The sequence below is a fragment of the Epinephelus lanceolatus genome, chromosome 8 (assembly GCF_041903045.1).
Source record: "Epinephelus lanceolatus isolate andai-2023 chromosome 8, ASM4190304v1, whole genome shotgun sequence".
In the NCBI taxonomy this organism is placed as follows: domain Eukaryota; kingdom Metazoa; phylum Chordata; class Actinopteri; order Perciformes; family Serranidae; genus Epinephelus; species Epinephelus lanceolatus.
In genome coordinates this window covers 14,596,175-14,609,899 of record NC_135741.1, presented here as the reverse complement: position 1 = coordinate 14,609,899, position 13,725 = coordinate 14,596,175, and the positions used below count along the sequence as shown (strand labels likewise).

At 41.3% G+C, this 13,725-nt stretch overlaps 1 protein-coding gene across 1 annotated transcript; it reads right to left on the bottom strand.

Moving 5' to 3' along the window:
* Window positions 1–189: 189 nt before the first annotated feature.
* On the bottom strand, window positions 190–10,159 carry LOC117258704 (glycerol-3-phosphate dehydrogenase [NAD(+)], cytoplasmic). Its single transcript, XM_033629805.2, has 8 exons — window positions 10,007–10,159; window positions 6,863–7,040; window positions 6,619–6,759; window positions 6,317–6,455; window positions 5,079–5,191; window positions 2,867–3,103; window positions 1,384–1,490; window positions 190–1,278 (listed from the first exon to the last, which is right to left on the bottom strand). The coding sequence occupies exons 1-8, from the start codon at window positions 10,048–10,050 to the stop codon at window positions 1,182–1,184; spliced, it is 1,056 nt and encodes a 351-aa protein (XP_033485696.1). The 5' UTR covers window positions 10,051–10,159; the 3' UTR covers window positions 190–1,181.
* Between the last annotated feature and the right edge of the window lie 3,566 nt (window positions 10,160–13,725).

The window sequence follows — 13,725 nt, the reverse complement described above, 5'->3', positions numbered from 1 at the left end:
GTAGCATGCGTCATTTAAAAAACAGCACAATATGAAGTGTGAGCGCAGCATGGGAGTGGTCATGCTAAAGTGACATTGGATGTGCTCAGAGCAGACAGGCTTTGGAGAACGGAGAGGAGGAGCTGCTGTGTGGTTACAATAGAGATAACTACCTTTCTAATGCAATGGAGTCAAGAATGATTCCAGTGATGATTTGACAACAGAATTAGTTTATTCACAGATACGTGTTGACATAATTTCCAACATACTTGGTGGACATGGGGTCAGGCAGGTTCACATTATAACAAATGGCATTGTTGACGGACATTAAGAAGTCTTTGGTTGGACAGAAAGAAAAAAAAAAAGAAAAAAAAAACAATGGCCAAGATTTAGCAACCGTGCATTCTAAGGCACTTGCATTTTCTTGTTAAAAACAGTTGCTGTGCGTTCGACAGTATGGTAATATACAGTACAGGACAGGAAATATAGTGGTTCATGTAAGACACTTTGAGCACACACACAGACATAATGAGGTGAGGTATTACATCTATTATTAAATAAGTTGTGATGGACAGGCATTCACTGGACGGCACCATTCACATTAGATAATGATAATCCCCTCTACAGAAGGCTTTCAACAGGTCTCTGCCCTGAGTGGTCGGCCCTGCCAAAATCTGAATGCATGATGTGGTGCCATATAAACACTGTACAAAGGTGTTATCAACTGAATGGCAGTCAAGGGTTGATTAAAACAAGAGTCAGCCAGAGACGGTTTTAAGAACATTTTGATATCAAGTCAAGTCTCTACATCTATATTAGTGTTTTAAACTTGGTTGCTGTCTACAAAAGTGACATCATGCATACTGATTTTAGAGAAAAAAAGAGATCTCAGGCAAAAAGAGCTCTCTGAGCGTCACACGGAGACTGAAAATCCAATTATCCTTCAAGTTTCATGTATGACAGGAAATAAAAGAAAGCACTTAAAAGAAACTCAGTGTTAAGGACAAAGTAGAGGGCTTAACACACAAATGTTATGCAACCTCTCCGAAAGAGTGAACGTGGACTGCACTCGCTGGCTGGAGTCGTTTGGTTGCACGACAGCTGTGGAGTGACTGGTCATCCCCCCGACTATTTGTGACGGGTAACAGGTGAGGAATGGTAATGTTCTCCGTTCAGAAGGCACTTGGTCAGTTTGTTGTTGTTTACATGTGCTCTGGGTGGTTCTGCAAACAGCTTATGAACTCTGTGACTGGATGGCCCTGATAGCAGATCTGATACACTGCGTTGAACAGCGGGAACCTGGGAGGAAGGAGGAGGCGTTGTTGAGTGCAAAAAATAAAGCTGGACTGATGTATTTCTGACCATCTGTGAGATTCTGTGTTTTAATGTTGCTGCTCAACTTACTTGTCCACTAGGTCTTTGTGTTTGAGGATGAGATAGACCTCGGCTGCTGTGGCTGGTCCCTGCAGCTTCTGACCGTTCAGCATCTCTTTCTCCAGCTCCTCAATGGACTGAGAAGAAACATGACAGGCAGAAGTGTGAACTCTTGTTACATGGGAACAAACATGTTCCAATTTTACTTTTTATTTTATGACTTCAATTTTACTACAGACTGTATAAAACAATGGACGTGGCCACTGTGACACCACCTATTGGTTTGAGAACTCCTGTTTTGAAGCCTCCAGTTTGGCATTTATTAACAGTCACTATCTTGGATTTTTGGAGCCAGAGATGACCATATTTTGACCAAAAGATCGGAGCCAACACTAATGCTAGCTGCTAGCTTGGTTAGCACAGTGCAATTACAGTCTATTTTAAGTGTGATAGTGCAAATGCTAATTTTCGCAAGCAAAAAACAGGCTTAAAACCATTTAAACAAAGTGTATTTATTGGAAAAACTGAACAGTCGACTCCTTTAAGGGTCGTTGGTACAATAAAATGCTAAACAAGACTTTTCTTGGGCAACAAAATTGTTACGATTAACTTTCATGAACTGAAAACACACTGAAAGAGCTACACCTGTACTCCGTTGGTTTGATAACATAGATATTTTGTGATGCCAGATTCACATTGTCACCATGGTAGTGACTTTTCAACAGACAGCACCAAGCTGTCACTCAAAGCAGCCACACCCTTAATTATGCGTAACTTTAAGCCTTAATAAAAGTAAACGAGTGCCTTATATAAACCCCCCCCAGCCCTACCAGGCTGTAAACATGTTTATTTCTGCTGTAAAGTTGAACATTTTAACATGGGGCTCTGTGAGGATTGACTCGCTTCTAGTGCCAGCCTCAAGTGGCCATTAGATGAACTGCAGTTTTGGGCACTTAGCTTAATTTTTCAGCCTCGGAGGGTGCTGCTTGAATTTTACAACCTTTGGTATGGTCCAGCATACCTAAACAATTTTTTTCCAAGTTTATTTATTTCATAAAGTATTTTACTTTAATGCTGCACTATTATTTGTCCCTTCAGTTATATTATAAAGGTTGGAGCTTTTATTTAGAAAGAGTTGTGCTAGTATGAAGAGAGTGTGTCTTCAGAGTAAAAGTTCAAAATGGTTTATAAAACAAGATATCACAGTTTGTGGTGGATTATTAAAGATAATAATGTTTTTATTTTAGTTTTCCCTCTAAGCTCTTGTCGTATGGTCCTGGGCTTAAACTGTGTACTTTGCTCTGCAATAAAGCTTCTGTGAAGCATCAGCTGAAGAGTTACATAATCACCCAGTCAGTGACACAACACAGACCACCTCTTTTATTTAGTTATTTAAAGCAATCATCATGTCTGGCTGCTGAATCTGATCATTTCTTAAAACCCACACAAGTTGGACAAATGTCCTTTTCTCAAAAACAGTAAAAGCATTTGACAATTGAATAAAAGCTCTCACCTTCCCCGTCTTCACAAAAGCTTCAGCGACTTTGCGGTTGCGGCCACCATAGCAGGTTGTAATGAGGTCGGCCACACCACAGCTCTCCAGGAAGGTTGCAGAGGACACGGGACCAGCGGTGCAAAAAATGCGGGCGAAGGCAATCATCTCCATCAGGCCCAACCTGATCACTGCTGCTTTTGTGTTGTCTCCAAAGCCCAGACCATCACAGAAACCTGCTCCGACCGCGACAATGTTCTGAGGGACAGACGAGGAGGGAAAGTGTTAGCAAAGAGCTAGAGACACAATGTTAAAAATAACAGTTATTTATTACCTTGTTCTTTTATATATCTCAATATGATGCTGAATAATGGCAAGAGAAGTGAAGCTGACCTTTGGCCTACTGGATATAAAATGTCATCACTTAATTATTTTATGCAGTTAGACATTTGTGTGAAATTTTGTCATACTTAGTGCATGAATTCTTGAGTTGTAGCCAAAACATGCTTTCCTTAAACCACCAAAATCTAAATCAAGTGAACGTTTGTGCAAAAAAAAATTCCCTCAAAGTGTTCCTGAGTTATCGCGTTCACAAGAAAGAGACAGATGGAAAACCTGAAAACATAACTCCTCCATCCACAGCTATGACGGCACAGAGGCATAAAAACAGAACAGCAGCAAATCATCATGTCTGAGAAGATGGAATCTAATCACGCTCCGTCTTTCTTGCTTAAAATTTGGTGAATCAGTCACTGTTATAAGTGTTTCAGCTGTAATTTGGTAAAAAGACATTAGAAACAAGTTACATCTATAATGTTAATTTCTATTAAAATGTGTGACGCCTGTGAGAGGATAAATGTCTAATGGCTTTTAACTCACCAGCTAATGACATGAAAAATGTCCCCTCGTAAATATGCCTGCTAAATTAAATGTAAATCTGTAAACGCGGGGCCTTTTTGAAATTGTAAGTACACTGGCTTTATGTTTTATTCAACATTTGGAGTCGGGTGTGTATCCCAGGAGAAGACTTATTCAGTCCGTGTTGCTGCTTAGATTCGAAACACGTCACTTTCTATGATTTGTCAGCATTCTCTTACTGGCAGTATAATCTTGTGAATCTAATAAAGTTGTTTTACCTTTACAAAGATGTATTGTATTTGACAGGAGTGCAGTGGTGGAATGTAACTAAGTAGGTTAGGTCTTTGTCTGGCTCCTGCTCAGCGTACAAAGACTCTCTCATCACTCATTAAACAGTCAATTGTTAAACTTAACGAAACGTTCCATATTACATAATCATAATTTAGTAAGATGACTCAGTGTGAGACAAACAGGCTTGTGTTCTGTTCAAAATCACATAGTAACATACTGTTCACACCAAGTAAGAGGTCAAAGTGAGTATGTAGTGCGTCAAACAGCAGAGTATGTGGATATCAATGTAGTTGACAACGTAGGATGACAACGCAGTTTTGCAAGAATTTCCGATTACAAGACGTGAGCTCACTCAACATACGTAACTGCCTTAAAATGCACAGCTGCTCTTCAGACTGTCCAATGGCGGACTGAGAGCAATTTAGTAGTTGTCTTTTTCTTCCACCAGTCAAAGTTGCTGGTGTATTCTAAATTCTACCAGCCACCATTTTGTAATCACACTTTTGAGTGTAACTAACTTTTGTGTATTGTTTGTATCACTTTGAAAAAATTAATAAAACAATATAAATTTCTCCCACAGTATTAATCCATTCATCCATCCATCCACGTATCTGGGGGCCGGGTCGCGGGGGCAGCAGGCCGAGCAAAGCACCCCAGTCGTCCCTCTCCCCAGAAACACTTTCCAGATCCTCCTGGGGGACCCCAAGGTGTTCCAGGCCAGATGAGATATGTAATTCCTCCAGCGTGTTCTGGGTCTGCCCCGGGGCCTCCTACCAGTTACCCATGCCCAACACACGCCCAGGAGGCATCATGATCAGATGCCCGAACCACCTCAACTGACCCCTTTTGGCACAAAGGAGCAGCGGCTCTACTCTGAGCTCCTTACCCTATCTCTAAGGCTGAGCCCACCAGTGGGGTGGGTGGATGACATGAACAGTCTGCTGGTAATGGCACACTTAATCATTAATTTAGTTGGCTGTATGTTGTACTGACTGTGCAGTATGCAGTACATTAGTATGCAATTTTAAACACAACCATGAGCCCCACTTCTGCAACATGCAGCTGTTTTATAATAAAAGCTCACCTTCAAGGCTCCACAGATTTCCACCACGTCATACTCTTCTACCACGGTGACTCGGAAGTTGTTGGTCTGCATGAGTTCCTTCAGCAGAGCCCCGTGGTTTTTATTCTTACACCCTGCAAACAAAAATAAAAACAGGTTATCTTATTTTCACCACCATTTAAATTAGTAGACTTTTATTAAAAGTCATGATTAAAAAACTGACTGCATCAGCACAGCTGTAATGCTCCAAGGCAAAAAGTGGTATCAGCCAGCTCTGATCCAATAAATAATAATCCTGTCACACACCAACAGTAAACCCATGAAGCATGTCGTCATGTGAGTACACATATGTTACGTGCCGCAGCCTGTGCTGTCTCTCTCTCCTGTCAGGCTTGTCTCCCTCCTCCCTCTGCCTGCTGCGCACCTGAGTGCAATTGGCACTCAGGTAGAGAGAGGAGGAGGGGATAAGAGGGACAGGGAGAGTAGAGACAGGGTTCGGCACACGGCACAGACACCAGCACATGTGGTGAGGAGTTTTTCCTCTTTTCCTCCTTTGTTTTCTTTCCCCAAGCAGGTTTTTTCCCCCATGCTCATTTAGGAGCTGGAGTTTTGTTGTGTTAGTTTGTTGTTGGCTGGAGATTACCGGTAGTTACTTTATTCGTCTTTTTGTTTATTCTAGGTTTAGTTCCTGTTCAGGTAGTTTAGGGGGAGATGCTGGGAGCGACAGCCCACTGCGTGGTTGGCTCAGCGTCTTCCCTCCTTCTGTTCTTTTTGGCCGGGGTCTCCAGTCCCTTTTGTTTCTCTCTTAGTTGTTTGTGTTTTGGTTAATATTTTGGGTTATAAAAATAAAGCTTGTGGGTAAGCTGTTATTTTTAGTGTGGCGTCCTCTTTTATATGTTGCAGCCTCCTGCCCCTATGGAGCCAGGATTTCTGTGTTTGTATGGAGGCCGTAACAACATACATGAAGAAAGCAAATATCAAACTGAACCAGCCCGTCTGTCATTTACACAGCAACTTAGAAGCTGATTAAGCTGTCACTTGCATGCTGACAATGCTAAAGGGCTGCGTGACACAAACCACAACAAACACGCTTCCTGTTTCAAGGGTAAAACCTGCTTACTGTAACTTTAAAACTGGACCAAAGTGCAACTCTGTCCTGATTAAACAAGAAACCTTCTTCAAAAATAACACCAACCCTATGCTGCGCAATCAAAAAATATGTCAAAGCAAGAAATAAAAAGCAACATAATCAAACTAACCAATGGTGGTCTCGCAGAACTTCTCATCAGCAACCTCATTGGCGATGTTGGCCCCCATCAGCACACTCATGGTGATACCGAGCTTCTCCTGAATCACGTCAGAGATAAGTTTGAGTCCATCAGGTCCCTCGTCGACGCCCTGGAGGAACACAAACACACAAGCTGTGTATTTACATTAAGCCACAGCAGGCTGGTATCTGGGTCAAAGACCACGGCTGGCTTACGGCTGTTCTAAACTCTGAGTCATGAAGAAGTGTTGCACCAATATTTAGAAACAAAAAGGTGAAATATTCAAGTCCAACCTTGATGAGCGATATCCCCAGTGCGTCTGTCTTTATCTTCCCCTTTATGGTGTCACACACTTTCCCAACAAACTGGTGCGGGATCACAAACACCAAAATGTCTGCATCACTGGACGCCTCCACCAGGTCTGGAACAGCCAGCTGAGGAAGAAGAGGAGGGTGAGGATGATGTTGAAAGGAGTGACATATATTTAAGTCTGGTGCTTTAAACACAGAACACTGTTAGAAACCAACGACTTCTTACCACGTTAGCTGGCAGCTTGTGCCCAGGAAGGTACTTCACATTTTCATGGTCAGTGTTGATGATTTCAGTCAGTTTGCGCCCGTTCACCGTCTCTTCAAACACCCACATTTTTACAGTGGTGTCAAAATTGGAATTTTGAGCAGCATTGGCACCCACTATCTTGGCGATGGCAGAGCCCCTGTGTCGTTAATAGTGACAGGTTAGTATTTGATCTACACAAGAGATCGTGCTTACATCCACGATGCATTTATAACCACTGTAAATGAAAAGTTTCTGCACTCCACTGATTTTGCCTTTTAAGTTTTGATGCTCAACACTTCAGAGTTATTTATATCATGTGACTGGTGGTGAGATCATTAGGTCGTTAATAGTTGTGGCTCCATGTGTTTTCTTTTTGGATCACTCTGGGGTTGCTGCTCTCTGTTCTGCAGCAGGATGACCTGGCAAGCTGCACTCATAAGCTGAAATATGTGGCCATCTGGTGTAGACAAAGCTGCACCAAACTCCACTGAGAATTCTGTTGGTTTTATTTTTACTCATAAGTAATGTTACATAATGCTTTACATGATTTTAAAGCACTCCTCTACTGACTCAGAGCCAACACATTAATTCAGCATAAGAACAACAAACACAGCAACAAGCTTTAACTTAATTTCTTTCCAACAATAGACTCAATCCCGAACAAACATTTTAAACATAAAAACAGATGTTTTATCTATATGCGTGAATTCACAAGAGGACATACAGGATTCATTCATGACTTGAAGTAGACTAGGTAACCTTAAACTACCTAACTGCTGAGTGGAGTTTGGTTTCACCCTGAGGAAACCACCCACTGGGGGCTTCTGTTGACAGGAATGTAGAGCTATGTTCATTGTAAATGACGGCTGTAAAATAACTGACATATTTCTACTCAAGAAGTGCTAAGGAGCGTGAGCCAACATGTTGCATAGCTGTTGTTGCTGACACAGTATGTCCAACTCAAGAGAAATCAAAAGATAAGATCCTCTACTCAACAGTTATGTCACTTTAGTGTTTAATATGATTCATCTCATAATTCAGGGCCACCACATTCATGCAGCATCAGAATATTTAAACCATAATGAGCGTAAACTTAATTTCTTTCCAACAACAGCTACCAAGCACTGGGTAAAAAATACAGACTTTTTTAACTAGGTTAATAAAATACACCTGTTTGGCTGATAAACTCAAGCTATGTACAGAATTACAAGAGGACTTTAAGGATTCATTTTTGGCTCTAAATTATGTTTATAATTCTGGGATTTTGAAGTACACAAGGTAACTTAAAACTACATTCAACAGTTGGCTGTTGGACTGAACCCAAAGGCTCATTAAAGGCTTCTGCTGGCAAGAATGTAAAGCCATACCCACTGTGGATAGGTAAAATAACATTAAAATATTTCTACTGTAGGTGCTTACATATATGCATCTAGCTGATACAGTATGCCAAACTCCATTGACAAACCTGCTTTATGTTAATTTACTGAACAGCAATGTTACAGAGTTAAACATAATTTTAGGTCACTCTTAATATAAAATGGGGCCAACACATGAATTCGGCATAAAAACAACACATACTGTACTAACGATCTTCTGGATTTCTTTAAAACAACAGCAAAATCCCTGTACTAACACAGTGTATAGAAACAGGTGTTTTAACTAATAAAGTAAATGAAACTTGGTTGATTAAACTAAAGCTATATGCTGAATTTACTTGGGGATATAAATGATTTATTCATGACTTGAAATTATGTTTTTATCACTCTTGGATTTTGAAGTAAACAAGGCAACTTAAAACTACATTCAACAGTTGGCTTTTACATGCATTTCTCTAGCTGATACAGAATGCTGAACTCCATTGACAAACCTGCTGATTTTATGTTTATTTACTTAACAGCAATGTTACACAGAGTTAAACATAATTTTAGGTCACTCTTAGTATAAATTGGGGCCAACACATGAATTCGGCATAAAACACATAATGCACCAGCAATCTTCTTGATTTCTTTAAAACAATAGCTACATTCCTGTACAAACAGTGTATAAAAACAGATGTTTTTAACTAATAAAGTAAATACAGTTTGGTTGATAAACTAAAGCTATATGCCGAATTTACTAGAGGACTTAAAGGATTCATTCATGACGAGGTAAACTAAAACTACAGTCAACAGTTGGCTGTTGGATGGAGTTTGGTTTCACCCAGAGGAAGCCATCAGTTTTTGCAGCTGACACATAATGTTGAATTCCACTGACAAACCTGGTGATTTTATGTTCCTTTACTTAACAGCATATTTAAAGGGTTAATCATGATTTTCAGTCATTTTTCTTATGATATGGGGCTCACACATGAATTCGGCATAAAAACATCAGATAAAACCCAAACTGTATTTTTAATTACTTCACAGAATGGCTACATTACTGTACAAGCAGAGTCCAGTATAAAAACAGATGTTTTAACTAATAAAGTAAATTAAGTTTGGTTGATCAATTAAAGCTATATGCCGAATTTACTAGAGCACTTAAATGATTAATTTATGACTTTAAATCATGTTTTACCCTCTTGGATTTTGAAGTCGACATGGTAACTTTAAATTGTAAGATTACAAAATGGGGTTTGGCGCCACCCTGACAGAACCATCCATTGAGAGCTTCTATTGGCAAATATGGAGAGCCATGCCCAGACGCAGGCTGCAAAATAATTTTAGCATATTTCTTTTGTAAAGGTGCAAAGGGGAGTACTTCCTTTGTTGACACAGTAACGCTAACGTGGCTAACCTTAGGGCAAAACCCCAGTAACGTTAATCGTGACTGGCATGTGGCCATTTTTCTGTCCACTCAGCTGGTTTCATAGCTCACTAATCAAGGTTAACACTGGCTTATCTCACAGCTAACTAAATGTCACATAGTAGACAGTGGTACAAGTCAAACTTCAGTAATGTCACCATGGAAATGTTGCTACCTGATAGTTAACGTTAGCTTGCTGGTTACCCAGTGATGCTAAATTGGCTAGCAACGGTTCACCGGGTTAACACGCGATGTGTCACACACAGATAAATGACAGCGCACAGCAAAGTTAGCCATGTTAAACAGTTCACACTTCAATACATTAACACATCGACTTGCCAGTTTCCGGAGCCGATGATGCAGACTTTCTTCGGAGCTGCCATTGTGAAGAAGTAAACCGATGAATGAGGGGTTGAACCGACACTGGCCGCCGCCGCTGTGGATCTGCAGTGTGGTTATGCAACACACAATCCAGGCTGCAAGCAGCGCTCCTGTTTTATTGGCCTGTTCGGGGGGAGACACTGACCCGCCCTTTCAAACATGAGCCAAGTCTGGTCATTCATTCATCCAGCTGACAGGAGGTCAGTGGGCTCAAAGTAAAGCGGACAAAAGTCTCAGTGTGAACTCAGCACACTTAATATTGCTTCATGTTTCATGGTATAAACAGCTCGGGTTCATGGTGTGATCACAGGATAACAACCTGGACAGCTCATGTTGTTAAAGTTGAACTTACAGGTCAGACATTTAAATACAGAGTGGTGGAAATGTACTGTACTTAAGTACACGTCTGAGGTACTTGTACTTAAATATTTCCATTTTCTGCCTCCTTATACTTCTACTCTGTCACATTTTGTGAGCCAAGATTGTGCTTTTAGCCAGTGGGGCTCCCAAGGAGGGGCCATGGTCCCCCTGATATAATTGTTTCCCCCACCCTGCCAGCTAAAATAACTGGAGGTCAGTATTGGGTGCTTTCAGACCTAGGCCATGTTTACATGGAAACAATCCACTGAAAACAGAATTGTTTCTCATTTTTGTTTTGAAAAAAGTTCAGACGACAGCGTTTTGATAACAATCGCTGAGCACACGGATCAGCAAAAACGCTGCAGTATACATGCCAGGCCAGTAGTTGGTGGTGTGACGCTTACGCTTCCTTCTACAGTGCAGTGATGTATAAACAAACAAAATGGCAACCGCACAAACGTTTGTCTGGATGGACGACGAGGTGGAGTTGCTACAGTAAATCTACACGTTGCTGGGGAAGCTTTGATAAATTCAATAGGGTGAGCAGCACAAGCAGAGCTCGGGAGTCTGCCATTGTTGTCGTGATGGTCGACTTTCTCGCGCATGCCTAGTGACTGGAAGCGTAATGCGCATGTGCGAAAAGTCTCCTTTTTCAGAGGAACTGCATATTGCAAGTTTATATGACAACGTAGACGGTGCCATTGCGTTTTCAGGCACCCAAAATGCAGCTGTCGTGTAAACAATTGGCCAAAACGCAACTAAAGTTTACCGGTTTCAGTTGAAATCGTTGTCGTATAAGCAGGACCCTAGAGTTGTCTTGCTTTGGTCCATATCAGGGACTGATTTTGTTACAAAGCTGTATAATTGCCTAGAGTTGGTTCATGTTCTCAAGGCAGCATTTACAAGCGGACCAGATAAAATGCCTGTGAGAAAGCTGCTCTTGATTGATCAGAATTTCCATGTGGGAAAAATCCAGGAAGTAAACAAATGTTGAAGAAGAGTACACTTGCAAGATAAATGTGACACTTTCTAATGTCACAATGGAGGGACAACTACGCAGGTTGATTTTAGCGCTGGTCATCGTGGACTATATTGCTGTCATTGTTCATTTTAGTCAAACCATACAGACCATACAGACCACCTCTTCAAGAAGGTCTCGGTCCGGTTGTTTTGATGTGTACCCGAGAGCGATTGCTGTTTTCACGCCTGCCCAAACGAACCGCACTTAGGGGGCAGACAAGCTTGAGTTTGATTGGACTGAACCAAACAGGGCAGGTGTGAAAGCACCCTAAGAGGCTGTCGAGCACTATTTTTTTTATCTAGCACAGTGGTAGTGGTATCGTGTGAAACTAGTATGGCTGCCCCCAACGAACAATTTTCCTAGTCAATCGATAGTCATCATTTAAATTCCCACATGGTCCAGTCATATAGGTTTTGATTTATTACTAGCGTTTGGTCCACTATCAGGGGGCAGCCCTAGAAACTAGATAACCTAAGGCATCCATTGGTACCAGCAATGCCAAAATATCTTGTCAGAAACGGGCCCTAGGTCAGGGATACTCAACCTGCTTTGCCTGGGGGCCACTTTTGCAAAATAACAGGAGGCCAGGGGCCAGCTAATAAACAAACCTTTAGTTGCAACATTGCTGTGACACTTCTGTGACACTCCATTGCTGGAGGCTCCAGAGATGGCCTCAGGACCTGGTCGTGCCTCCATGTGTACCATCCCTCCCCCAGTGTCTTCGAGCAGGTGCTCAGAATGTGTCCCAGGCTTGGAGCACAGTGGACATGCTGGTGACTCCTGTTTGCATGTTTGATGGGCTGGGAAGCTCAACAAACACAGCCTGTATGAGGAACTTGATCCTCTTGGGCTCTTCTTTCAATAGCACCGCCCAGGTCATCCTCCTCTCAGTGGCCTTCTCCCATCTTGTCCACGGCCTCTGTTGCCTCGTAGCTACAGTCCTTCAAGACCTGTCCTCTTCTTATAATATTTACCAGTGTACATAATAACACTGTCCTCATTCATCCAGTCGCAGCAGCCCCACAAAGGACAGCTGTACACAGGGGTGTTTCTAGGATTTTGGTGCATTCATGGCCTAGCCCAAACCTCTGTCAGGAGATCTTGGAGATCCTCCCCTGGCCCTCATTTTTTTAAAATCAACAAGCTCTGTTTTAATATTTTTTATGCACCCTGGCACCTTATTTACATTCAAAATACAAAGGAAATTCCCAGTGTGAATCAAGTTATTTTCATTGTGAATTAGAGAATGGTAGGCGGTCCACTTGGCACTCTAGTGCGGGCCAGATTTTGCTCGCCAGCCGCAAGTTGAGTATCAGTGGCCTAAGGAATGCTAAAAGTTTGACTAAATTTTGGTGAGGGAACAAATGATATGGCCATTTTCAAAGGGATTTAAACACCTCAATATCCTTACAGTCAATTCAATCCTTCAAATTAAAGCTGTATATTTGTCTTTCTAAGAAAAAGGAAAAGTATGTTTTTGGTGCTACTGCTTCTGTATTTTTACTTGAGTAAAACTTTACTTGCAAGACTTTTTACTTGTAACAAAGGATTTCTACACTGTGGTACTGCCACTATTTCATTAGTCTTTGAACAGAAAAAACAAGCCGCAACATTGGATCCTTTCAAATTACTATATATACTTGCAGTACTTTTACTTATATTTGAGTATTTTTACATCATAGTATTGCTAATTTTATTTCAGTAAATTATCTCAGTAAATCTTTGAATGCTTTTAATGTAATAGAATATTTTAACATATTGCTACTTTAACCTAAAGAAGCCCTGTTGATTTGCCTGACTGGTGTCCTATAAACCTTTCCATTACATGTCTTCTCGTTGCTTCACCCACACCACACTCACAGGATGTCACTTGTGCTGAATTCCCACTGTGCAAAATGTAGTCGGCACATTAAGAGTCACAAGAGCGACCACACAAAGTTTACTGTGGGAGAACTTATTTGGTCTGGAGGGCTCAAACAAAAGAGGAACTTGTTGCACAAGAGTTGGACCGAGCAGAGGAGTGGGAAGGAACAAACATTTCAGACTCAGCAGGCTGGTTCCTCTGAACAAAATCCAGCTGACTTTATTAAAAAGTGGGTTTACGGACAGTTTTCATGATTATATATTCATGAAGTCAAATGTTTCAGTGAGCTACAAGATTTATTATGTGATTTGTGGTCCAAACTTCACTTGCCTTGTTGATGATTAACAGTGACTCTCAACACATTAATGAAGTAATGCACTCTGATAAGGCCGCAGTCACTGTGCCATCTCGCTGCAGTGTTTTGAAGCTAAA

Coding starts and splice junctions, on each gene's coding strand:
- LOC117258704 (XM_033629805.2), bottom strand. CDS start 10,050: ATGGCAGCTCCGAAGAAAGTCTGCATCATCGGCTCCGGAAACTG. Junction 6,760..6,862: donor ACAAGCTGCCAGCTAACGTG/GTAAGAAGTCGT, acceptor CTTCTTCCTCAG/CTGGCTGTTCCAGACCTGGT. Junction 3,104..5,078: donor AAATCTGTGGAGCCTTGAAG/GTGAGCTTTTAT, acceptor TCTGTCCCTCAG/AACATTGTCGCGGTCGGAGC.